Here is a 25,880-nt window from a genome sequence, read left to right on the forward strand (position 1 = left end):
TTAAAATCTAAGAAAAAGAGCTGTATATATATCAAAAAGATTTATATATTATAGCTTATTCATTAAACACTGAGAATAGAAAGAAATGACACATTTGGAGAAACATTTTTTTTCATTTTATTTATAATTTTCCACACCAACCTGGTGAGTAATTAAAACCTATTTGCTATTATTAATAACACAATATATTGTTTATTTTCTTCAACAACATAGCTGGAGGGTCTGCACTCTTTCTTTTGCGTTATTGTTGCCGCAGAATTTATCCCTGGAAATAAAACATTTCAGAGATTCGATTTTTAATACACAGTGTAAGGTAAAATACATACAGTTACAAATAACTACTGGGCTAACACACACAGGGTTATTTACTAAACGGAGAATTCCAAATAGCCAACCAGGAAAATTCTCTAATTTAGCTAATGTTTTCAGTTCAGCTATTACGGCTTTAAATTTGGAATTCACTTTGAATTCACTTTTCCATTTTAGTGAATCGCCCTGAAAGAATAAAACCTGATAATTCTAATATTAAAAATGAGAAATTAAAATGTATTAATATCAAGCTTGGTTTATCCAGCAATCATTGCTGTCGCTGTTACAGTGTGCCCCCAGAATTCATCTTCTCACAAACACTGTCATTGACCTCTATTAAATGAGACCCTCGTGTTATATAAAATGTTATCTCTTTTTCTATTTCTTTTTTGTAATGTTGTTCTATTCTATTTAAGAAAGAAGACTTTTTGTAATTTACCCACTTCCTATCGTTTGTTAATGGAGTGCAACACTGCAGTTTTTGTATGGGATGCGGACCATGAAGTATTAACTGTAAAAATCTCTCCACTTATAAATTACAATCAATGGAGGGAGCTGGTCTAAGCAGCTTGATTATGTGTCAATGTCCCTCAATGTCTCTCTCAGATCCCTGTCACTGTATCCCTGTCTCTCTCTCAGATCCCTGTCTCTCTCTCAGATCCCTGTCTCTCTCTCAGCTCCCTGTCACTGTATCCCTGTCTCTCTCTCAGCTCCCTGTCACTGTATCCCTGTCTCGCTCTCAGATCCCTGTCACTCTCTCAGATCCCTGTCACTGTATCCCTGTCTCTCTCTCAGCTCACTGTCACTGTATCCCTGTCTCTCTCTCAGATCCCTGTCACTCTCTCAGATCCCTGTCACTGTATCCCTGTCTCTCTCTCGGATCCCTTTCACTGTATCCCTGTCTCTCTCTTAGCTCCCTGTCACTGTATCCCTGTCACTCTCTCAGATCCCTGTCTCTCTCTCAGCTCCCTGTCACTGTATCCCTGTCTCTCTCTCAGATCCCTGTCACTGTATCCCCGTCTCTCTCTCAGATCCCTGTCTCTCTCTCAGATCTCTGTCACTGTATCCCTGTCTCTCTCTCAGATCCCTTTCACTGTATCCCTGTCTCTCTCTCAGATCCCTGTCTCTCTCTCAGATCCCTGTCACTGTAACCCTGTCTCTCTCTCAGATCTCTGTCACTGTATCCCTGTCTCTCTCTCAGATCCCTTTCACTGTATCCCTTTCTCTCTCTCAGATCCCTGTCACGGTATCCCTGTCACTCTCTCAGATCCTTTTCACAGTATCCCTGTCTTTCTCTCAGATCCCTGTCACTCTCTCAGATCCCTGTCACTGTATCCCTGTCTCTCTCTCAGATCCCTGTCACTCTCTCAGATCCCTGTCACTGTATCCCTGTCTCTCTCTCAGATTCCTGTCTCTCTCTCAGATCCCTGTCACTGTATCCCTGTCTCTCTCTCAGATCCCTGTCACTGTATCCCTGTATCTCTCTCAGATCCCTGTCTCTCTCTCAGCTCCCTGTCACTGTATCACTGTCTCTCTCTCAGCTCCCTGTCACTGTATCCCTGTCTCTCTCTCAGATCCCTGTCACTGTATCCCTGTCACTCTCTCAGATCCCTGTCACTCTCTCAGATCCCTGTCACTGTATCACTGTCTCTCTCTCAGATCCCTGTCACTCTCTCAGATCCCTGTCACTGTATCCCTGTCTCTCTCTCAGATCCCTGTCTCTCTCTCAGCTCCCTGTCACTGTATCCCTGTCTCTCTCTCAGCTCCCTGTCACTGTATCCCTGTCACTCTCTCAGATCCCTGTCACTGTATCCCTGTCTCTCTCTCAGCTCCCTGTCACTGTATCCCTGTCTCTCTCTCAGCTCCCTGTCACTGTATCCCTGTCTCTCTCTCAGATCCCTGTCACTCTCTCAGATCCCTGTCACTCTCTCAGATCCCTGTCACTCTCTCAGATCCCTGTCACTGTATCCCTGTCTCTCTATCGGATCCCTTTCACTGTATCCCTGTCTCTCTCTCAGCTCCCTGTCACTGTATCCCTGTCACTCTCTCAGATCCCTGTCTCTCTCTCAGCTCCCTGTCACTGTATCCCTGTCTCTCTCTCAGATCCCTGTCACTGTATCCCTGTCTCTCTCTCAGATCCCTGTCTCTCTCTCAGATCTCTGTCACTGTATCCCTGTCTCTCTCTCAGATCCCTTTCACTGTATCCCTGTCTCTCTCTCAGATCCCTGTCTCTCTCTCAGATCCCTGTCACTGTAACCCTGTCTCTCTCTCAGATCTCTGTCACTGTATCCCTGTCTCTCTCTCAGATCCCTTTCACTGTATCCCTTTCTCTCTCTCAGATCCCTGTCACAGTATCCCTGTCACTCTCTCAGATCCTTTTCACAGTATCCCTGTCTTTCTCTCAGATCCCTGTCACTCTCTCAGATCCCTGTCACTGTATCCCTGTCTCTCTCTCAGATCCCTGTCACTCTCTCAGATCCCTGTCACTGTATCCCTGTCTCTCTCTCAGATTCCTGTCTCTCTCTCAGATCCCTGTCACTGTATCCCTGTCTCTCTCTCAGATCCCTGTCACTGTATCCCTGTATCTCTCTCAGATCCCTGTCTCTCTCTCAGCTCCCTGTCACTGTATCACTGTCTCTCTCTCAGCTCCCTGTCACTGTATCCCTGTCTCTCTCTCAGATCCCTGTCACTGTATCCCTGTATCTCTCTCAGATCCCTGTCTCTCTCTCAGCTCCCTGTCACTGTATCACTGTCTCTCTCTCAGCTCCCTGTCACTGTATCCCTGTCTCTCTCTCAGATCCCTGTCACTGTATCCCTGTCACTCTCTCAGATCCCTGTCACTGTATCCATTTCTCTCTCTCAGCTCCCTGTCACTGTATCCCTGTCTCTCTCTCAGATCCCTGTCTCTCTCACAGCTCCCTGTCACTGTATCCCTGTCTCTCTCTCAGCTCCCTGTCACTGTATCCCTGTCTCTCTCTCAGATCCCTGTCTCTCTCTCAGATCCCTGTCACTGTATCCCTTTCTTTCTCTCAGCTCCCTGTCACTGTATCCCTGTCTCTCTCTCAGATCCCTGTCTCTGTATCGATGTCTCTCTCTCTCAGATTCCTTTTAACTCTATCATTTCCCCCACCTCTCACAGCATCCTGAGATGTCACATCCTTCATTACTGTTATCAGCTGTTCTGCTTTAGATACCCTGTAATTAAACTGTTGGTCCCCCCCCCTCGCCACCTTCCAATCCACCAGTCGTTCTGTGCCTAAAATACTTACATCTTCCCATCTTTTCCATATTGAACAGTCACTGTCTCTGCTGTCAGTAAGGATGGAACGATGCTAATCACTTTCTTATCCCAGAAAAACATCACTTTAGTGAGGGGTCCAACATCCTTCTCCACATCTATGTAAGTTGAGTAATTGTCAGTCTTCACAAATCCACTGACACAATGGAAAACACAGACAGAAAAGGAAACGAGAAAGTCGTTACTCCATAGTGGAATTTTACATAACAAAGTAACAAAATATAGATTATTGGAAGCAAAGTAGAATGCCTAAAACACATACCTTTATTGAGGTTTTCAAGCAACCCATGTTTTGCAAGTGTGTGTAACAGATAAAAAACAAATATTATCCTTTAAAAAACAATTAAATAAACCTTTATTTTTTTGAAATATCATAAAAATGTGTAGATTTGAAATATCAGATGATAGATGTGATCCAGACATTCAGTGAAAACAGATACACGTCACAGTTATGCTAAATAGTATTTTTAAGCATGTGTCACTCTGCTCTATAAAAAGGGGGTTATTTCTTCAATAAACACTGTTTGGTTTTTATAGCCATACAAATTGAAATAATAAAACAACACACCCAGGGGCACTGATGAGACCATTGCTTGATGCCAAGTATATTATTGATACACATTGGGATCGAAATGCCAAGCCCTGGATTGGCTCAGCGGTGCCCTAGAAATTGCTGTTTCACCGTTACTGAACCAGAAATATGGGTAAACTGGCAATAACTGGAAAGAATTGAACAGTAGCTCTATAATGTCTGTTGGGAGAACCACACAGAGCACACATACAAAATGTAAATCAAATGCAAATATATAAGGATTTATCACATATTGCATGCGCTCTGTGCTACTATCACTGGATAATTCCAAGTGGTTGAGGTCCTAATGATAATATTGAGGGGTGGGATCTCATATCCTCCCCTGGCCCTACCCAATCGTGGCAAGGGGGAGGACCTAGTGTTCCCACTCATGACTGAGGGTGGGGGCTCTAAATAATTAAACAATGTTTCGCTGGACATACTATTTTCTTTCCCCAAAGAGAATTAAGTCACCCCACTTTACCCCTCGGTGGCTCGGGGACCCCAATCCCCTAGACATCCTTATTAAGAATAAATAACCCTACTGAATGCTCCCCCTAGCTGTTGGGAGCGAATGCTCCCCCTGATCGATAGTTTATGCCTCCCGAACGGCGTTCTCCTAATTGTTCGGGAGTGGGCAGTGGCACAAGTTTCCCGGGTGTTTGCTGGGTCGCGTATTTGAGATACAGTTCCATGCCGTCAACGACCATGTACTGGGAGACAAAATGGCTGCCAACATGCCCACCAAGCACGAGGATTCAGTTATTCGAACGGCGGTCACACAGGGAAAGCACTTGAACTTATTGCTCAGAGTTGGTTCGGTAAACAAACTAAGTGTGTACGGACAGCTGAACAACCAGGAATAAAAGGACAACAGCTCAATTAGCCTGCCCTTCGATGGGTCCCCGCTCACATCTCAAGCTGGATTTAGCTCATCTTGTGCCATTACAGAGAGAACATATCTGAAGCATATCCGACTGGTCCCACCTGTACAGGCAGTCCAGATCTGAAATGCCAGCAAGGTTGAAACGGTCGTCTGGGGTTGCTGTATTTCTCGTGCAGAGGAAACTTTCTGGCATTTTGCATCTGGACTGCCCATATGGGTGGGACCAGACTGATATGCTTCAGAGATGTTCTCTCTGTAATGGCACGAGATGAGCTAAAACCAGCTAGAGATCTGAGTGGGGACCCACCGAAGGGCAGACTAATTCAGCTGCTGTCCGTTCTCAGTATTCACTTGCTCCTTGTTTCTTTGCCCTCTATATCATAATTAGAAGCCAGGCTGCCAGGGAACAAGCTAAAAGTGAGTAAAATGTTTAGCTGTGGTGCCTGACCATTGCTACTTCAATACTTTGTAATTATGGTACCTTAAGAGTCCCTTTAATATTCAAATTGTATTGTGTTTTCTAAATTGATTATATTTGTCTAGCAGTGCCATCTAGTGGGCATTGAATTGTTTACTTTGACTTGTTAATAATAACATAATAATAATTAGTATTTATATAGCGGCTTTCTCCCAGTGGGACTCAAAGCGCTTTTCACCGCACGCTCTCAGAATTAACCAAATCGGCAGCTGAATAGTAATAGATGTTATACTACCCAATAATACTCATTTTATCAACCTCGGAAGAAAGAAGGGCTGAGTTGACCATGCCGAGATTTGATCCTGTGACCTTGAATTTTTTAACAGGTTTTGTAGTCAGGGAATTTAGCAATTGCTGACATACATTCATGCTATCAGTGTTTATTCTATGAAATACTTATATATTTACATTTGTGAGTAATTATATAGGTCCATCACATGTCTACTCCCCCATCACGTATAAACATGCTTCCTTTACACTCATACAATGGGAAACACTAATATTCTGTAACTCTCTCTCTCTCTCTCTCTCTCTCTCTCTCTCTCTCTCATCATAATATATATATATATCAGAATATAATCATAGCCCCAATCATACAAAGAAAGGCTCACTTTCCTCTGCAGTTTCCTCTGGTGTCACATTTAGCAGAATCGCATTAAAAAGCAGGATAAATAGACTGTCCTGCGGTATGTTGGACTGTTGGGTGGTATAAATATCTTTCAATGTGCTTTGCTTTAGCCTTTATGATGCCTCATCCCAGTTTGACATGAGCAATCCATTAGCGTACCTCTGCCTTCTCATCTCTGTGTATTCACACAATACTTTTACTTTACCGTTATGTTGGCTGTGTTATAAAAGTTCAGACACAACGACTGTCCGCAAAGAGCAGTGCAGATAATATAGCCAGGGTTTTATTCAATGATAAGTGAATGTTGCTGAATCTGACTTTCAATATTTACACAAAACCCAGGTTAATAAACAGCTTTTACTTTTTGGCACAAGGGAATATGGATAATGTAGAGCTGTAAAAGTTATAAAACTAAAAAAAGAAACTCTGATATGTTTTAGTATGTGTACCTTTGTTTACCTACCTGTAAATCTGATATTTCTCAGTGTTTCCATGAATCCCATACAGAGAAACCTCAAAATGTCCAAGCATAGACCAAGTTATAGTAACCTCAATGGTGACTTTGTATCTCCAACCTGTGAGAATGAAAAGAAATCTGAAATACTACAATCACACAATTATACATTGTTTTGTATTTTCTTTCTTTGTCTACCTGGTTTAAAAGTAATGCATATACATTGATGGACATCAGAAAACCAATTTCTATTATGGATTCCTCCAGGTTATGTCTGCAAATTCACCTGTCCCATAAATACAAAATGATACCATTTCATGGAACTTAATGTTTCATCTTCACTATAATGCTACCTTCAACCCAGTGCCATCTCCACAGCCTGGTGCATCATTTGAAAGTGATTATCTGGACACGATTGTACAACATCATCATCATGTGATAGTGCATCTATGTATAATAAGGCATCATCTATATACAGTGGTACATTATCTCTGCACACCAGTAGTGGTTGGAATACCAAGTACAAATTAGGAAAATAAGTGTTTTTTTCCCTGAGTCCAAAAGTCAGATATTAAACTCAAGATTCCTTAGAACTTTACATCCAGGGGTGGAGGACAGTATGGGACTTCCTCCTCAGTATGTATTTACTATTTAATTATTCCTTCACTTATGTTAGTAAATCCAAACCATGGACTAAATCAGAAAGGTTTGGTTTTCTAGCTAGCCATTTTCAGAGGCTGGAATCTGCTCCACAAATCCAACATGAGGAGATGATAAAAAGTCGATGTTTCAGTTATTCTCCAAAACTTTCATCAGGACAAATAAAATCTGTTTAAAATGTTTAAAATCACGCTTTGTTAAATTTGCTTTGCTAAAAAAAGAAAACCTACGTGAAAAGTTCTTTGAGCTCCCAGTGTTCAAGTAAAACTTTTGATGAGTTAATTGAGTTGCCTTATATTCATCAGCGTAATGGCCCATTAAAGGACACCCACCACTGGGACATGGGAATCCAGCACCCTGGGAAGAAACAAAGAATCCTACAGTGAAAAAAAGCCAAGCTACATATATAAATTCAGGGTATGGAAGATAGCAAAATGCAACCAGTCAATAAGCAATTATTCCAGATTTGGTTTTTAGATATATGGTGGAGTGTTTGGTATTTTGTGGCAGTATATTGGCTTTGTTTAGAGATGTGCAGGCAAATTTTTGTTTGTTTGCAATTGAGAATGAAATGAATTGGGCAAGTCTGGCCTATTTGCAGAGTGCATGCACAGTAAGCAGAATAGAAATGTCCACTTAGTGCCTGTTAGTGAATAGAGACTGCAGATAAAATTCCCTTCCCAAAGGAAGTTAAAGTTCATATGTGAAGGTCAAGTTTCTAGTGTTTAATGAAGGTCGTTGGAGAGGACCAAGTGGCTGCCTTACAGATGTCATCTGGAGGAACGTCTGCCCAATTAGGCCACGAGGTAGCTAAGGATCTAGTGGAGTGAGCTTTAATTTTGACTGGAGGAGTTAGTTTATTTGATAAGTAGGCCTCAGAAATAATAGAAGTTATACAGCATCTTAAGGTGGAAGATGAGGCTGCCTCTCCTTTAAAAAGACCTGAAAGTTCCTTTATTTTAACTTGTTCTGCGTTAGAATTAGATGAACTGAAGGAGGGAAGAACTTCCTAAAGAAGATAAAATCTTGACACTACCTTGGGAAGGAAGTCCTCTTTAGGTTTTAGTACCACTCTGTCATGAAATATGAGAGTGTGCGAGGCAGCGATGTATTTTCCACGGGGCTAACAAGGCATTTACAAAAAACGCCGCCCCCAAATGTCCAGGCTAATGCCTTGTTAGCCTCGTTCAACCCCTTAAGGACGCATGACATGTGTGACATGTCATGATTCCCTTTTATTCCAGAAATTTCATCCTTAAGGGGTTAAGGGGGCCCAAGAGTTGGCTCACGGCAGGTGGCTAATTCTTTCCCAGGTGCGCCCAGGCCCACCGCAGTGATGCTGGGAGACGGAATATGATGTCACTCCGGCTCTCGGCATCACTCTGTGGCACGCGAGGGAGCTGAGCAGGGAGATCACAGCCTCTCAGTGTGTCTGTCAGTATGTGTGTGTGTGTGTGTGCCTGTCAGTGTATGTATGTATGTGTTTGTGTATGTATGTTTGTATATTTGTCAGTGTCTGTCAGTAAAAGTGTGTATGTCAGTGTGTGTCTGTGAGTGAGTGTGTGTGTGTCTGTGAAGGAGCCTGTGTGTCTGAGTGATTGTGTGTGTCTGTCGGTGTGTGTCTGTAAGTGAATGTGGGTGTGTGGGTGTCTGTCAGTGAGTGTGTATGTGTCTAAATCATTTTGTGTGTGTGTGTGTGTGTGTGTCTGTCAGTGAGTGTGTGTCTGTCAGTGTCTGTGTGTGTATCTGTTATTGTGTCTGTCATTGAATTTGTGTATGTCTGTCATTGTGTGTCTGTGCGTGAGTGACTGTGTGTATGTCTGTCAGTGTGTGTCTGTGAAGGAGCCTGTGTGTCTAAATGATTGTGTGTGTGTGTGTGTGTTTGTGTTTAAATCATTAAATGTGTCTGTGTGTATGGCAGTGATTATGTGTGTATCTAAATCATGTGTGTGTGTCTGTCAGTGAATGTGGGTGGGTATCTGTCAGTGAATGTGTATGTATCTAAATAATTGAAAATCATTGCAAATCAGTGAATGTGTGTGTGTGTCTGTGAGTGAGTGTGTGCATGTCTGTCAGTGAATGTATGTTTGTGTGTCTCTGCCAGATTGTGTCAAATCAGTGAGTGCGTGTGTATGTAAGTGTATCTAAGAGTGTGAAGGGTTAATTTTCTTTTGATGGGGTTAGTCACGAGTTAGAAAATTCATCTGAGTCAATCTAGAATTCCATTTAGCCCAACTGACTATGTCTATTGTTGAGGTTAGACAGCCCAGAAGGCTCATGTAGGTCTTGCTTTGATGGATGACTTTTGGAGAATCCACCATATTTATTCTTTCCACTCTGTCTTCGGAAAGGTGGATCTTTGTTGCTCTGGTTATGATAGATGCCTCCAGGAATACTGCTTGTTGAGAGGGGGTAAACACACTCTTCCCCATGTTGACAACCCAACCATGTTGTTGAAGACAATTCAGGGCCAGGTTGGTGTTATCAGAGGCTTCTTGGAGATATGGTGCAATCTAGGTAGTTATCTAGGTAGTGAAAGATAGTTAATTCCTCTCTTAAATAACTATTTCTCCTCAGTGTATATTAAGGAAGAGCCTATGGCATATATATGTAAATGATTGCTGCAAAAAGCAATTAAAACAGTGTAATTGGGTGACTCAAGAAAGTTAATATAAACAAAGCTCCAGGGCCTGACGGTATTCATCTACGAGTACTTAAGGAACTAAGCATAGCAATAAGTGAAGCTCTGTATTTAATCTTCCAAGATTCTTTTCTTTCAGGAAATGTACTGGAGGATTGGAGGAAGGCTGATGTGGTTCCTATATTTAAAAAGGTATCAAAATCATTGCCTGGAAATTACAGACCTGTGAGCTTAACTTCTGTGACTGGGAAAGTATTTCAAGGGTTATTAAGGGATAATATTCAGGAATTCCTTGAGAAGAACATGGTTCTCAGCAAAAATCAGCACGGTTTTATGAAGCACAGGTCATGTCAAACTAACTTGATTGCGTTCTACGAAGTAAGTAGAAGTATAGATCAGGGTGTTGCATCGGATGTGATCTATTTGGATTATTACAAGGCATTTGATACAGATGGGAATATCATTTTGCCTCTTTATAAATCACTTGTAAAACCACATCTTAAATATGCTGTGCAAATCTGGGCACAGCAGGAGGCAGGATTACATGAAGGGTTCGGGTTCGGCATCCCACTATTGTTAAACTTCAGCAGCCTCCGCCAGAAAGAGCATTTATTTTGTATTTTTATTCACTTTGATGTGGAGAGGAGTAATTTATAAAATATATTCATTTTCACACAGACATAAATTAAATATTACCAGAGTAAAAGCCTCATATGAATCTGCAGGAAATCCAATGAATCCATCTTTATTGAGGATACTTTCCATATAATACTTGTAGCTTCGCAGGTGATTGCATGAAATAATGTTGTCATTTTCTGGGAAAAGAGAGAATATTTAGAGTTGTAGCAGACCACGGGTAATCCGACCAGTTACCTCCACTGATCCCATTCCTTCAGCCGATCCGGAAACCATGTAACATACAAAGAGACCCATCTTTCCCCAGTAACTGGACGACACACAGTCCTGGAGGTACAACAACCACTTGATTGGCCACACACGTCTTTTTTACATATCCCATGCAAGGAGTCATGCCACAAGAGTAATGTAACATTGTTTCTTAAATGATGATTATTGGCATGTACTGACCTTGCCACAGGGCGTTGAGGTTATGTAAAACATTTCCTTTCTTTCCACATCCTGGCATCTCCTTTCCTCCATTGGGATAGAAGTCCATGTGACCAACTGACTGGCTCATTCCATAACCATTAAAACCTGGAACATAACAATATTAGCTCTTACAAGTATGTTTTCTATTTCATTTTATTTTTAATTCACTCACTGTGCCTTAAAGACGCACCAAGTCTGGAAATTATTGAAGAACCATCTGTATGGATGACATCAACAAAATCAGCATCTGATGGATCCAATCTGACCTCAATTGGTGTTCTCTGGAAATAGGGTTCTGCTGGATCCAAACCTTTGATTAAGATAAATTACAAAATAAAAGTTACTTTATATATATTCAATGTATTTACAGAGTCAGATTACAAGGATCCTCCAGTCACCCAGTGTGTAACAGGTGATTAGTGAGTGTGTCTGCGTGTCAAGTCTCACTCTGACTAATTCTCTTATTACATACTTAGTTACATAGTTACATAGCTGAAAAGAGACTTGTGTCTATCAACTTCAGCCTTCCTCACAAGTTTTTGCTGTTGATCCAAGAGAAGGCAAAAAAAACAGTCTGAAGTGCTTCCAATTTTGCCACAAACTAGGAAAAAATTCCTTCTTGACCCCAAAATAGCAGTCAGATATCTCCTTGAATCAAGCAGCTATTACCCCACTAATTAGAAATTATATCCCTGTGTGTTATGTTTTTGCAAGTATTTATTCAATTGCTGTTTAAACACCTGTGTAGACTTTGATAAAACCACCTCTTCAGGCAGAGAATTCCATATCCTTATTGCTCTAACTGTAAAAAAAAAAACACTTTTCTTTGCCTGAGATTAAATCTTCTTTCTTCCAGCCTAAATGTGAGAACAGGTGTCCTACGTATAGCACTGTTTATGAATAGATTTCCAGATAATGGTTTGTACTTTCCTCAGATATCTTTGTATAATGTTATCAGATCCCCTCTGAGGCATTGTTTTTCCAAACTAAAGAAATTTGAACTTATTAACCTTTCTTCATAATGCTCCATTCCTTTTATCAATTTTGTAGCTCGTCTCTGCACTTTTTCTAGTGCCATGATATCCTTCTTTAGAACAGGTGCCCAAAATTGCACAGCATATTCAATGTGTGGTCTTACCAGCAATTTATAAAGAAGCACAATTATATTTTCAATACATACAATAGGTGGAGTGTATCATAGCAGCGTCCTTCTGGAGGCATCTCAACAAGGATGAGTGATTTAAGAAGGACGCCGCTTATGGAACATTGCAATGCGTTCCAGCGTGGATGTAAGCACACGACTTGAGAGTCATATGTAAGACACTGACTCCCCAGGAAGCACCAGATGGCACAATCTCACAGGGTTTAAAAGGACAAACGATCCAGGACATCCAAGAGAGGTGGAATGCATTTTGAACTGTAAGGTTTCCATTATATATAACATAGTTGATTTTGTTCCTGTATTTTGCATTTTATCCATTTTATGCATAAATTGCTCTTTCCACAACGTCCGGTGGATTACTATTTAGAGCTTAACCCCTTAAGGACACATGACGTGTGTGACACGTCATGATTCCCTTTTATTCCAGAAGTTTGGTCCTTAAGGGGTTAAGGAAATATTAGCCAGGATACAGAAGAGGGTGTGGGATCCCTAAAAATATCCCATCAAGCAAAGATATTGAGTAGGCATGTGCATGGGGAAAGTTTTCGGTTCGGTTCGGCATTCCGAAATCCGGGACTTTCGCAATTCGGGACTTCGGCAATTCGGCACTTCAACACTTCGGCAACTTCGGCACTTCAGAACTTCGGCACTTCAGAACTTCGGCAACTTCGGCACTTTGGAAATTCAGCAACTTCGGCACTTTGGAAATTCAGCAACTTCGGCACTTCGGAATTTCGGAACTTTGGGACTTCTCTTGCAGCCGCTTAGTAGATAACTCCCTAATTCCCACGGTATTAGGGAGTTATCTACCAAAAGGCTGAAAGACCTAAATTGGTCTTTCAGCCAAATTTTCTAATACTAAGTAAAAATTACTTAGTATTATTACATTTTGCCCCTACTCGCTATACTGCGAGTAGGGGCATGTCTGAGCGGCAGGTGGGGGCCCTACAGTAAAATAAGGGGGGGCTAATGTCCTCCCCCCTGACCCCCACCCCTAAACAGTGGATGGGGGCCCTAAATACTAAAAAGGGGGTCCTGAATACTAATAAGGGGGGGACCTAATGTCCTCCCCCCTGAGCGGCGGGTGGGGGCCCTAAATACTAATAGGGGGGGGACCTAATGTACTTCCCCCTGGCACCCACCCCTGAGCGGCGGGTGGGGGCCCTAAATACTAATAAGGGGGGGACCTAAGGTCCTCCCCCTTGCCCCCACCCGCCACTCAGGGGTGGGGGCCCTAAATACAAATAAGGAGGGGACCTAAGGTCCTCCTGTCTGGCCCCCACCCCTGAGCGGCGGGTGGGGGCCCTAAATACCAATAGGGGGGACCTATTGTCCTCCCACCAGCCCCTACCCCTGAGCGGCGGGTGGGGGCCCTAAAACAAAATGTTACCCCTCCCCCAGGTGACTAAGGGTCCCCAAACCCCTAGTCACCCCCCCCCCAAAAAAAAGTAACCCCCTACCTACCCCCCTCACGCTAAAAATAATGAGGAGGGGAACCTTTAACTAAGTACCTGTAAAAAAAAACAAAAAAAAAACTTACCATTCAATGTTTTCTTTTTTCTAAAATCTTCTTTTTTTCAGCCCCAAAAAAGTGCGAATAAAAAATTCATAATAACCGGCGCAAAAAAAAAAAAAAAAAAACGAGCGCAAAAAAAAATCCATCTTCACCCAGCGAGGGCTCCGCGCAGACTGAGCTCTGCAGTCCGGGTGAAGGCTTATAAAGCCTTGCCCCGCCCTGCAATTAGGCTCAGAGCACTCTGGTGGGTTTAAGCCATCCAATAAGAGTGCTCTGACAGGTAAATTAAGAAAATGAAAAGTCTCTACATTTACCTGTCACAGCACTCTGATTGGTTGGTTTGAAATCCACCAATCAGAGTGCTCTGTGTCATTTTACACAGCGTGGGAAAGTTCTTTGGAATTTTCCCACACTGTGTAATTTGACTCATAACTCTCTGATTGGTTACTTAAGATTTTTTGAAGGAGTGGAGATTGGTTGAGATTCTAACAGAGAGGGGAATGTTGTTCCATAGGAATGCTGCAGCCCTAGAGAAGTATTTAAGCTGAGCATTAGAGGTAGGAGTACGAAGAGAGGTTAGAAACAATTAATCTAATATCTATAAAAAAATATGCAAACTTCAAAGTTTTCTGTTTTTTCCAATAATATAAAAATCCCTCATAACCCAACACTCCTACTAAAATTAAAAAAAGAACCAATTTGCAAAAGGAAATGCACAAAATAAATAAATCCAAGTGAGCCTTGTGAGGACTATTTGTGGAATGACATTTTAAGACATTTTTTAAAGTCCTTCTCATACTTTGAAAGCTCAGTCACAGCACTATGATTGATTGACTGGTAAACCAACCAATCAGAAGGCCCTGATAGGGAAGTCACACTTCCCAATAATGACATGACAATATTTTATGGATATCTGAGTCACAGAGTTCCCTTGCTTCATTTAGGTTGCTGAACCTACCAGTTATTCTTGCGATTCCTGGTCTTCGTTTACCAACTTCTCCAGCTACGTGAGCGCCCAAACTGTGACCGATGATGTGTATATTAGATGGAGAGTATCGAAACGCATCCTAAGAATATAGTTAACACATGACAGCTATGAAACAAACATAACACATGCTTCCTGTCTATCAACTTTCGTAAAAATCTCGATATCCAAGATTTATCACTAATTTATATCCATATTTTACAGCAATATTGTTGCTAAAATAAACATTTTCTTTTTGTTGCCATCATTTTTCAGTATAAATATGGTTTTGAACTTGTCTCCATACCATCAGCGTCTTGATAAAATAGGCCACTTCTGCTCCCACAACTCGAACATTATTGGCTGCCTGGCTATATAGGGCCCGGGATCCACTTCTCCAGTCAACACAGAAACAATTCACATCCTCCACTTGTAACATTGCCTAAAATGCATATGTATAATGTCATAGCAACAGAGACATTTTATTCGAATTAGTATAACGTGTCAAATGTTTAACTTTATATAAACATTGGTGTGTGCAGGAGGGGAGTTCTTGCTCCAGCTCATCTTGCCCTTTCTTGGAATATCATCTCCTCCAACCGTGTGTGATTCCAGCTTTGTATATTGATAAAATCTTCTAAATGGGTAAATTATGTGATGAGACATATTTCTATGCCAGAGAGAAGCTGTCACAATACATATTATAAAGAATATAGCCTTCACCGCTTCTCTGATCTCTGCCATAACTAGTTTATGCCTCTGTGTCCAACAGTCCTAATAGGAGAATGCTTGATGTACAAGTCAAGCAGGACTACTTAAGCTAGTATGGAACTGTCCCATGGCGACAAAATAATGCTGACCAGCTTTTAGTGCTGGACGAAGGATGCACATGGAACTGGGTCTTAATAGCAAGTGATTCAACCCGATCTGCATCTCTATAAACATAGCAGTTTGTTACATGAGACTTATCATAGAATTTACCATTATTTTAGCTTTTCCCCTTCAGTAAATATTTAATTACATTCAATGTATAGGATAAACACTAACCTTACACATATTACTCAACCAGTCCTCTTCACCGGAACTTAAAAACCCATGGACAATAAATCTGGATAATTTAAAGGACTTAAAACCAGATGCAGAAATCGATACTGGATCTGAAGTGTTGAACACCTGTGAAGAAAAAAATGTTTAATATTATTGTGTTAAATATTATCCTGTATTATATTAATACAATAGGCAGCTAGTTCCAAGAGTGTTGGAGTATTATACAAAACAAAATGTATATACCTAGTATAATATACACTTCTTTCTCTCTAGGAATTCTCTATTCTGTTCAGGTAATCCTATATTTCATGGTTTTCAAGAAATATGATTATTATTAATTGGAAGATACAAACACACACTGAGTGAGCACTTCCTGTCAGTCCGGCCGGGTACAGGAAATGGATGCTCCTTTACCACGAAGCTGAGTGGAGCTCGGCCACGCTACACTGAGGGACTGGCGCTGTGCGCTTCCCTCCTGACGATCCCTCATATCTTGCGCCCCTGGGCCGGTGCACCCTAATGGACTCGCCTGCCCGGGCAGTGCTGCAGCCTCCGATGCTCTCTATAGAGCGCTCAGGTGGCTGCAGCATTTGAAGGGCCAGCACTCCTGGCGGTGCCCCTTCTTAAGGGGCGCTCTAGGCAACTGCCTAAGTTGCCTATAGGATGCGCAGGTCCTGGATGTATAAAGCAGGAGCAGAGGAGAATAAGGAGGAGAGATGTAAAAAACTGGAGCTATGAGTTATAAGCGCAAGATATAGTTCTAGAAGTGGAGCAAGCCATAGGAATGTTCTATTGGTTTCTGCCTGTAGAAACTTTTAGCAAAATAACTGTTCTAAGAAATCTCACAGTTTGATTTAAAACATGTCCCAAATTGTATTATCGCTTCATCAAAAGCTGATTAAATGGATTTTACTTGAAACATTAGATGTGCATTTAGTTAGATTATCTGCACCTTGAACAATCCATCAGAAATACAACCTCATTCTTTCTTTTATTGAGTAGAAAATAAGCCAACCCACAAAAAGCACGTGAGCCATCAATACACTTTTTTTTATTATTATTCTTTATTATTATTTTGATTGTGCATAAAATAACAATGGTCTTGCTCAGCCACAACAGCTGTTGAAAGCATAACTTTGAAAGGTATAATAAACAGGACATGGCATGAAAAGTAACCGTTCTATTTTTGGTGTATGATATCAGGATAAAATTAACCGTAATAAGACAAACTGGCTGTGGGGATCCTGTTGTTGTAGCTATCTTTAGTAATCCTATAAACTGAAGTAAGCGACTGTATTACCTGCAGGTAAAATTTCAAAGTGTCGTGATGTTACATATACAAACGTGGACATTTTGGCAGGGCAATGCTTGCGGGGTGTCTGTTTGGGAAGGCACTGCCCTGTTTGTAGATAAAGTCAGTAAGTCCTTCTCGTGTTGGGCATGTCAGTGAGTGTATGGGCTGTTGACATGGTGCAATTTGGTCCAGGCTCTGACGTGGCAGGTGAGGAGTCATAGCCCATTGGGGTAGGTCAAATTTAATGGCTAATATTCTGTCCATGAATAGAAATAGGCAAAAAAAAAAAAAGACCTACACGTACCAGGAGATCCCTAAACCAATAGAAAATAGAATATAAAAAACATAAAATGATGAAAATAATTGTGCGAAAATTACACAATATCAAACATAAGGATGAAGTGCAATTATAAAAATGGACACTAGATGTCAGCTAAATGCTAGGTGGTCTCCCATAAAAAGAGGGAATGTTCACGAAACCATCAATAATCTGCAAACATAAAATGTAAATTAAATGAATCCAAATAAATCACAATATTGGTCTGAATGGTCTATGGCTAGAATGCAGAATACCTCTATGCAGTCTCATTAATCACTCCGTAGTCCAATAATTTATAAAATGAGTCCAAATGTGTGATATATAACAGTAAAAAGTCTGTGACTCGTGTTCTAGATGCCAAAGTTCAGTTGATACAGGAATTTAACCTGGTATGAATTAATTTCACTGTCACAGTCAGCACATTTAGTAACTATCCATTAAAGAAGATAATAACATACATGTGCCAGACCGTAAATACAGCATAACCGATATTGGTAAAATGAATGCAGAATATGCTACAGTGTTGCATAAACAATAATAATATTACTCACATACCACTGTATCAAATATATGGTAATAATAATTGCTCTTAGTTAAAGAGAAAAAAAGAAGAGGGGAGGTAGCAGTGCTTTTTGAATAAAACGCTTCAAATTTATTTATCAAAATTAAAAATCCAAATCACTCACGAACATGGAATGGAAATCTGCAAGTGCGGGTAATGTTGGAGAAATACTGTGGAAGATCCTGTCTCCGGCCGGTGAGGAGATCTTGCTGTGCTCGGAGAGATGAAACCCTCCTCGCGTGCGTTCCACTTAGTATCCGCTCTGCGTTCCACGGTACTCGGTAGCTGTAGTGATGTCAGTATAAGGCTGTGCGCCAAATTGCCTTACGCGTTTCGTGACGAATCAAATTCACTTCCTCAGAGACTAATGGATTAGCACTGCTCCTGCTGTTCTTAATATAGTGGCAACTAACTGTCCAAATAATTGGCAGTTAGAAAAATTATATGAAGTGTAACTGTAAAAAGTCACTTCAAAACGGACACAGAGTAGCATAAAAACCAATAAGATAAAATTAGAATGAATACATTAAATACAGTAAAAGCACACTGGAAATAATAATTTGTGCCGGTATGTGATAGATCAGTATAACTATTTCAGTTAATGATATCAGTTGGTATATGTTAAATATTAAACTACTTAATATAAGTTAATTGTAATTGAACCTAATTGGCAAGTATAAATTAGTACATGACATTGTTAAAAATATCTTAAAATTATTGAAATAGTTAAATCGATGAGTCAGAATAGACATATAAAAATAGATATACAAATATAGTGTCAGGGCTCCGCGGGCAGCGGTGAGGGGAGGCTGCAATCCGCTCGCAGCACTCACCCTCGGTCCGTCGCTGCCCGCGGTCCCCCCTCCTCTTACCGTTCGGCGAGCGGCGTCCTCTCCTCTTGACACGCCGCTCGCGTCCTCTCCTCCTCCTTCCCCCAGCGACAGCATGTCTAACGATGCACGTTGGGAGCCGGCAAGCATATCAATATGCCGGGGTCACTCACGTGACCCGGCGTTAAAGCGACAGTACAAAAATCACAGTGGGGGGTATAGATACCCCCCACGTGTGTTTGTTAATTCTGATTGGAAGTTATCCAATCAGAATTAAGGCTAGGATATTTATACTTACCTTTCCTGCCTCTCAGTGCCCTGTTGTGGTCTTTGCTTTATGTATTGATACTGAACGTGTGCTTTCTGGTTACGTACTCTCTGGCTTGTTATACTGACTTTGTGACTTTCTCCTACCCTTTGACCTCGGCTTGTTTATCGTTATTCTGTTTTCTGGTTCCCCTTACTCGGCTTATCTCCTGACTATTCTGTGTGTGCTTAGCCCGGCCACTCTAAGGTCCGGTACTGCACACTTTCTGTGTGTGTGTCTGTGTGTGTGTTAGCGTGTTGGGTTCCCCGAATCGTGACAGTACCTAGGTGTACCTGCTATTGGGACCACAATTTTGTGGCCATCTTATGGTGCACCCACACCTAGTTAACCAGGAGGCTAGAATGGATGGCTTGGACCACCGTATGGATCAGTTTGCTCAGGCTTTGCAGACCATACTGGCTCGTACTGCACACCTGCAGCCTGCCGTCCAGGAGGCGGTTGCTGCTGTGCCCGAACCCATTGCCACTCCAGTACCCGTTCCTGCTCATGTAGTCCATATGACACTGCCACAGCGCTATAGTGGTGACCCAGCATTGTGTCGTGGTTTCCACAATCAAATTGACATCCATTTGGTGATGAATCCACGTTCCTATCCCACCGACAGATCCAGAATTGCCTTTTTGATAAACCACCTGTCTGGGAGAGCTTTAGCATGGGCAAACCCCATGTGGGAAAATATGTCTCCTATGTCCTTTGCAGATTTTTTGGCAGCATTCAAACGCACGTTTGATCAACCCGGTAGGGTTGCCTCTGCTGGCAAAGCTCTGCTTAGGGTTCGACAGGGCAACAGATCTGTAGCGGATTATACTATCGAATTCCGCACTCTAGCAGCTGAAGTGGTTTGGAATAACGACGCCCTCGTAACAGCCTTTCAGGAGGGTTTGGCCGCTTACATACTGGATGAGATAGCATCCAGGGAACTGCCTGTCCTTCTAGATGATATTATGGACTATGTAATCCTTATTGATAACCGCATTAGAGAGAGACGTAGTCAAAGACGGCTGGATACACGGGTGTTACCTGCTCTACCCAGTACTGCATTACTAGCGTTACCCGCTCCTAGGCAACCATCCCCCGAACCCATGCAATTGGGTGCTACGGGGTTAACTGAGGCTGAAAGAACGTATCGTAGAAGGGAGGGGTTATGTCTCTATTGTGGAAAGAGGGGGCACCACTGTAATACATGCCCTAAATTACAGGGAAACTCCAGCACCTAACGCCTAGAGGGGGGTCGGCCTCGGGTGTTATGACTTTGTCCCCTCATGTGTCCATCTCCAGACCATTTATTACGGTCTCTCTTTTGGTCAATAAAACCACCATAACAACTAAAGCCTTGATCGATTCAGGTGCGGCTGACAACCTTATGGATGAGACCTTTGCCAGAACCGCAGCCTTGACTTTGATCCAAAAGGCCACACCCTTGGCCGTTGAGGCCATAGATGGTAGACCACTTGAGAGACCTCTGGTGACCCATGAAACCCAAGATATAGAGATGTCTGTGGGTGCTTTACACAAGGAAAGGTTAACCTTCCAAATAATTGACTCCCCTACTGCTTCCATTGTTCTGGGTTTTCCCTGGTTAGTGAAACACAACCCAGTACTTGATTGGGGTTGTTTAGACATACTCTCCTGGGGGGAATCTTGTCAACGAGACTGTATGGCCCAAGTACGTCCCGTTTGTTTACTTAACGTGCCCACGGCTAAACCGCTTTCTGTTTCTGTCCCTTCTGTGTATGCAGACCTTGCTTTGGTTTTCGAAAAAAGGGAGGCAGATAAGCTACCCCCACACCGTGAGTATGACTGTGCCATAAACCTATTACCGGGTACTATGCCTCCTAGGGGTAAGGTCTACCCTCTTTCTGAGAAAGAAAACCAGGTCATGGAGGAGTACATACGGGAGGCCTTAAGTAAAGGTTTTATTAGAAGGTCCTGCTCTCCTGCCGGGGCTGGTTTCTTTTTTGTGGCAAAAAAGGAGGGCGATTTGAGACCGTGTATAGACTACAGAGCCCTAAACAATATAACGATTAAAAATGCCTATCCGATCCCCCTCATTACCGAATTGTTTGATCGTGTCAAAGGTTCTAGATATTTTACCAAACTAGACCTCAGGGGGGCTTATAACCTTGTTCGTATTAAGGAGAACGATGAATGGAAAACGGCGTTCAATACGCGTAGTGGGCATTACGAGTATCTGGTCATGCCTTTTGGATTGTGTAATGCTCCTGCCGTTTTTCAGGATCTCATAAACGATGTCCTTAGAGATCTACTGCATGTCTGTGCTGTAGTCTACCTTGATGACATACTTGTATATTCTCCAGATTTGAAGACACATCATACTCATGTTAGGATGGTGCTTAAGAGGTTGTTGCAGAACGGTCTTTATTGTAAATTAGAAAAATGCTTATTCGACCAAACTTCTGTACAATTCCTGGGTTATGTTATTTCTGAACAAGGATTCAGCATGGATCCTTCTAAATTGGAAGCCATATTGTCCTGGCCCCTTCCCCAAGGTCTTAAGGCAATACAGCGATTTATAGGGTTTGCCAATTATTATAGAAAGTTCGTTAAAAACTTCTCATTCGGGGGCGGAGCTTGGCCAGCAAGCGGACAGGTCGTGCTCTGCCTGAGCTCCTGCCGACGAGCGCACGTTCTGCGGTTTAGCCTGGGTTGGAACGCCACGAACCTCCAATAAACCGCATCACTACACCGGGGAGCACCAACCGAACCTGGCGATACCAAAATCGAAACCCAGGCGTACCGGGAACCGCCACGACGGAATGAGGCCTACCGCAGGCGGTAGCGGGGAATGGCGGCCGCTTCCCCGCCAACCGCACACGATTGCACAAGAGCGTGTTCAGCAACCCCCCCCCTATGGACCGGTGGGGGTTATCCCGGTCCCCACCAGACCGAGTGCCTCCCACCCCACAACCCATGATCCAGCCAGCGACATTAAAGAGCAATGTGGGGCGCGAGGCCTCTAAAATGGCGGACACGTCTGCACCAGATACAAGAGACGAACTCCAACCTGACAGGTTGAGACCCAGCGAGAGCAAGAGAGACCCGATCGATGTCATTTTCGACAATTTCTGGGCCCAATTACTGACCCGCATGCAAACAGCAGAGCCAAGTCACGGAAAGACCGTGACACAATCAGCCCCGGCAGGGAAGGACCGGGAATGATGTCTCCAGGCGGTCGGGGACCCCAGTCCACGGACTCCCGTACAAGGGGCCCTACTAGAGCTAAGGGGAAAGTACCCCACAGGTGCCAGTCCCACCGACGGAGGGTTGCAATCCGCAACATACGGCAACCAGAAAACAAGGCCCACTGTAAAACCCCGACAGGGGAGACCCCGGACCACACCGGAAACCGGGCTTATGGCGAAAGGACACCAGCTCTCAAGCGGTACCAGGGTAAAAGGCTACTAGTGGCGCACCAGGGTCCCAACAAGCCCTTGAGATTGCTGGACTCGATTTCCCCCTGGGGGCCCCAGACTTGGGGCGCTCTGATCACGCAACAAGAACTCACCAAACCGACCTGGACGGACTTTGCCCTAACCCCAGCATCACAGATCTGGTGTATCCAGCTCCAGTGGCTCGGCAATACAAGCCCCTCTGCAGGCATCGGCTAGTGGACCCGGTCGACAGTTAGCAGGAATCCCACAGACCTGATGGACTTAAGGGACACAAGCCTGCCAGTGGTACAACCCTGCTCTTTCACACCCCTTAGGGGCCATATCCCTGGCAGTTGGTCGTAACTAGATGTTTCCCTAGCCGATCAGAGCGGTCTAATGCATAACTGTTTAGCTTTTATTCGCATGTTTCGCTTAAGCTTTAAACGCAACTACTTAACTTAAAGAGTGCACTTAATAGGCTCAATAGGATGCCTAACATGTTATGACCTTTACCTTTAGTAACATGGATTATCTAACCCTTGTCTAGATTGGGCTTATGTTAGAATTATTAGTTGTGATGTTTGGTTACCACAACTGACACAGTCGTCGGTTTAGGCTCGTAATGGGTTAATGTTATGAGGCATTTCAGGGCCATCTCATTTAGAAAGGCTCCAGGTATGATGGTGTTATGCTGCATCATGCAACCCCTCCACTGGCAGCAATGAAATGGGGAACTGGTGATGTAAAGCTAACGTTGCTAATCCAAATTGCCAGAGGACAGGGTATTAGAATACAATTCACTTTGATTTTCTAGCCTGTACAACATTAAAATGTGATGTCGGAGAGGACCACCTAATGGCTCAGAGCCATCATATCCAGCCATTCTGCAACTGCATACTGAACCACCAGGCTATTGTGTGCATTTTGCAAGCAACACAGTTTCCTTCTTTGGAAAATAATTTAAGCTAATTTAAAGGCACACTGACATTATTTTATTTATTGTTTTGCTGTAAATCCTATTTTGTTGGTCAGTTTGTTTCACATCTATGCAAATCTGCACAGTCTCATAGAGTCCACATAGTTAGACACATACTCATTCGTTAACCAAGTTATTCCTACTGCAATTTAGCATGAACTAAACTACTGTACCTTATACATGCATAATCTATAGCACTCGTTGTCTGTTCAAACGGCATGTCATGATATATAAAACTCTATACAATAGGGCTATTTACTCTTGTAACCTTAACTATTACAAAAGAGAAAAAAGTGCAGCATATCTTGTCATTTACAATACCTGCTATGTCATTCATCAATGTTGCCTTGTGTTATTTACTATACGTTCACTGTACTGTTATCATACTCATTTAAAAATGTATGCATACTCAATCAGCCACAACTGTTATAATATGTAAATGAATAACAAGCCTGCGAATGCCGTTGTGGCGACACAGGCACTGTTGTACCTACCTACCAGCATACCAAAAATAAAGAATTAAAAAAAAAAAAAAAACTTCTCATTCATTATTTCCCCTATCACTAAACTGACAAAAAAGGGTTTACACCCCAGGTTTTGGAATCCTAATGCTATTGTGGCCTTCGAAACTCTAAAAAAGGCATTTGCCACTGCCCCTGTGTTACACCATCCTGATCCTTCCCTTCCCTTTGTACTGGAAGTAGACGCCTCTGAATCAGGTATAGGAGCAGTGTTGTCACAAAGACAATCATATGACGAACCCCTCCTTCCCTGTGGTTACTTTTCTAAACGCTTGTCAGAGTCTGAAAAGAATTACGACGTCGGGAACAGGGAATTATTGGCTATAGTGATGGCGTTTAAGGAATGGAGGTACTTGTTAGAAGGAGCTAGACACAAGATTCTGGTTATAACCGATCATAAAAATCTATCCTATATCGCAGATGCTAAGAGGTTATCCTCCTGTCAGGCTAGATGGTCTTTATTTCTCTCACGTTTTCAGTACATAATCACATACAGGCCTGGTTATCGAAATGTCAAGGCTGATGCTATCTCCCGCCAGTACGAACCTGTAGATTCTGTTACCTCCACTCCTGAGCCCATTGTACCCACAACTAATATAATAGCTACTACCCGTTTGGTTATCTCGTCTCTTTTTCTTGATGGTATCAAGTCATACCAATCCCAAGCACCCTCTGAGACTCCTATTGGTAAGCTGTACGTGAAAGTAAAAGACAGAAAGAAGTTGTTAACTTTATTTCACACCGCCAAAACGGCTGGTCATCCAGGGGTTACCAAGACTTACAAGGGTCTTTTCCAACAGTTTTGGTGGCCCTCACTCAAAAAAGACGTGGTAGATTATGTGCAGGCTTGCCGTGTCTGTACACAGTGTAAGTCCCCTAATGTTAAACCCCTGGGACTCCTTATGCCCCTATCTGTACCCAAGAAGCCGTGGACACACTTATCCATGGACTTTATTGTGGATCTTCCTTCATCTGATGGGCAGACAGTAATTTTGACTGTAACGGATAGGTTCTCCAAAATGGCGCACTTCATTCCGCTTAAGAAGCTACCTTCTGCGGTTCAGTTGGCTCAGGTGTTTGCCAAAGAAGTGTTCCGCTTGCATGGTATACCACAAGATATCGTATCTGACAGGGGCCCTCAGTTTGTCTCTCGGTTTTGGAGAGGCTTTTGTGCTGAGATGGGGGTCTCCTTATCGTTTACTTCCTCCTATCATCCACAATCTAATGGAGCTGCCGAACGAGCAAATCAGTCTGTGGAGTTGTATCTACGCTGTTTCACGAATGCACACCAGGACAACTGGTCCCGTCTCCTTCCCTGGGCTGAGTTTGCCAGGAACACTGTGTCTCATTCTTCTACTGGCGTAAGTCCTTTTATGGTGGCTTATGGGTTCCAACCCGCTGTCCTTCCCGGTGTGTTCTCCGACAAGGGAATGCCCGCTTTGGACGAGCACCTCGCCTCCTTGCGGAAGATGTGGGATCAGGTCCATGCTGCTCTTTGTCGTGCTGCTGCTACTCAAAAGAGGTTTGCTGATCGTCGTAGGTGTGCGGCTCCTTCTTATGCTCCGGGTGATAGGGTTTGGTTGTCCTCCAGGAATCTCCGCCTTAGGGTTCCCTTGATGAAGTTCGCGCCCAAGTTCCTTGGTCCCTATAAGGTGTTGCGTAGGGTGAATCCTGTATCCTACTCCCTGGCCTTGCCCCCTTCCATGCGCATACCTAACACCTTTCACACCTCCCTTTTGAAGCCCTTGCTATGTAATCGGTTCTCTGGGTCTCTCAGGCGTTCCGATGCCCTCCGCGCGGTCTCTAGTGACGTTTATGAGGTGGCTGCTCTCCTTGATTCTCGTTTCTCTCGAGGTCGGTTGCAGTATCTGGTTTCCTTTGAAGCCTTCGGCTTCCCGCCCTCCGGGCGGTCCTCGAGGGGGGGTTATGTCAGGGCT

The 25,880-nt window shown here is 43.0% G+C and overlaps 1 protein-coding gene across 1 annotated transcript in view; it reads right to left on the reverse strand.

Annotated features, from left to right (window-relative positions):
• Positions 1 to 201: 201 nt before the first annotated feature.
• LOC134575533 (pancreatic lipase-related protein 2-like) overlaps positions 202 to 25,880 on the reverse strand; it is a 30,531-nt gene continuing 4,852 nt past the window's right edge. Inside the window, exons 3-12 of the mRNA XM_063434830.1 lie at positions 15,722 to 15,847; positions 14,982 to 15,116; positions 14,669 to 14,777; positions 11,223 to 11,342; positions 11,012 to 11,137; positions 10,622 to 10,740; positions 7,515 to 7,641; positions 6,634 to 6,745; positions 3,579 to 3,743; positions 202 to 265 (exon numbers count right to left, since the gene is read on the reverse strand). Of these exons, the coding sequence (XP_063290900.1) occupies positions 202 to 265; positions 3,579 to 3,743; positions 6,634 to 6,745; positions 7,515 to 7,641; positions 10,622 to 10,740; positions 11,012 to 11,137; positions 11,223 to 11,342; positions 14,669 to 14,777; positions 14,982 to 15,116; positions 15,722 to 15,847 (1,203 nt within the window). The remainder of the gene's footprint in view (positions 266 to 3,578; positions 3,744 to 6,633; positions 6,746 to 7,514; positions 7,642 to 10,621; positions 10,741 to 11,011; positions 11,138 to 11,222; positions 11,343 to 14,668; positions 14,778 to 14,981; positions 15,117 to 15,721; positions 15,848 to 25,880) is intronic.

Source organism: Pelobates fuscus, chromosome 10 (assembly GCF_036172605.1).
Source record: "Pelobates fuscus isolate aPelFus1 chromosome 10, aPelFus1.pri, whole genome shotgun sequence".
Taxonomy (NCBI): domain Eukaryota; kingdom Metazoa; phylum Chordata; class Amphibia; order Anura; family Pelobatidae; genus Pelobates; species Pelobates fuscus.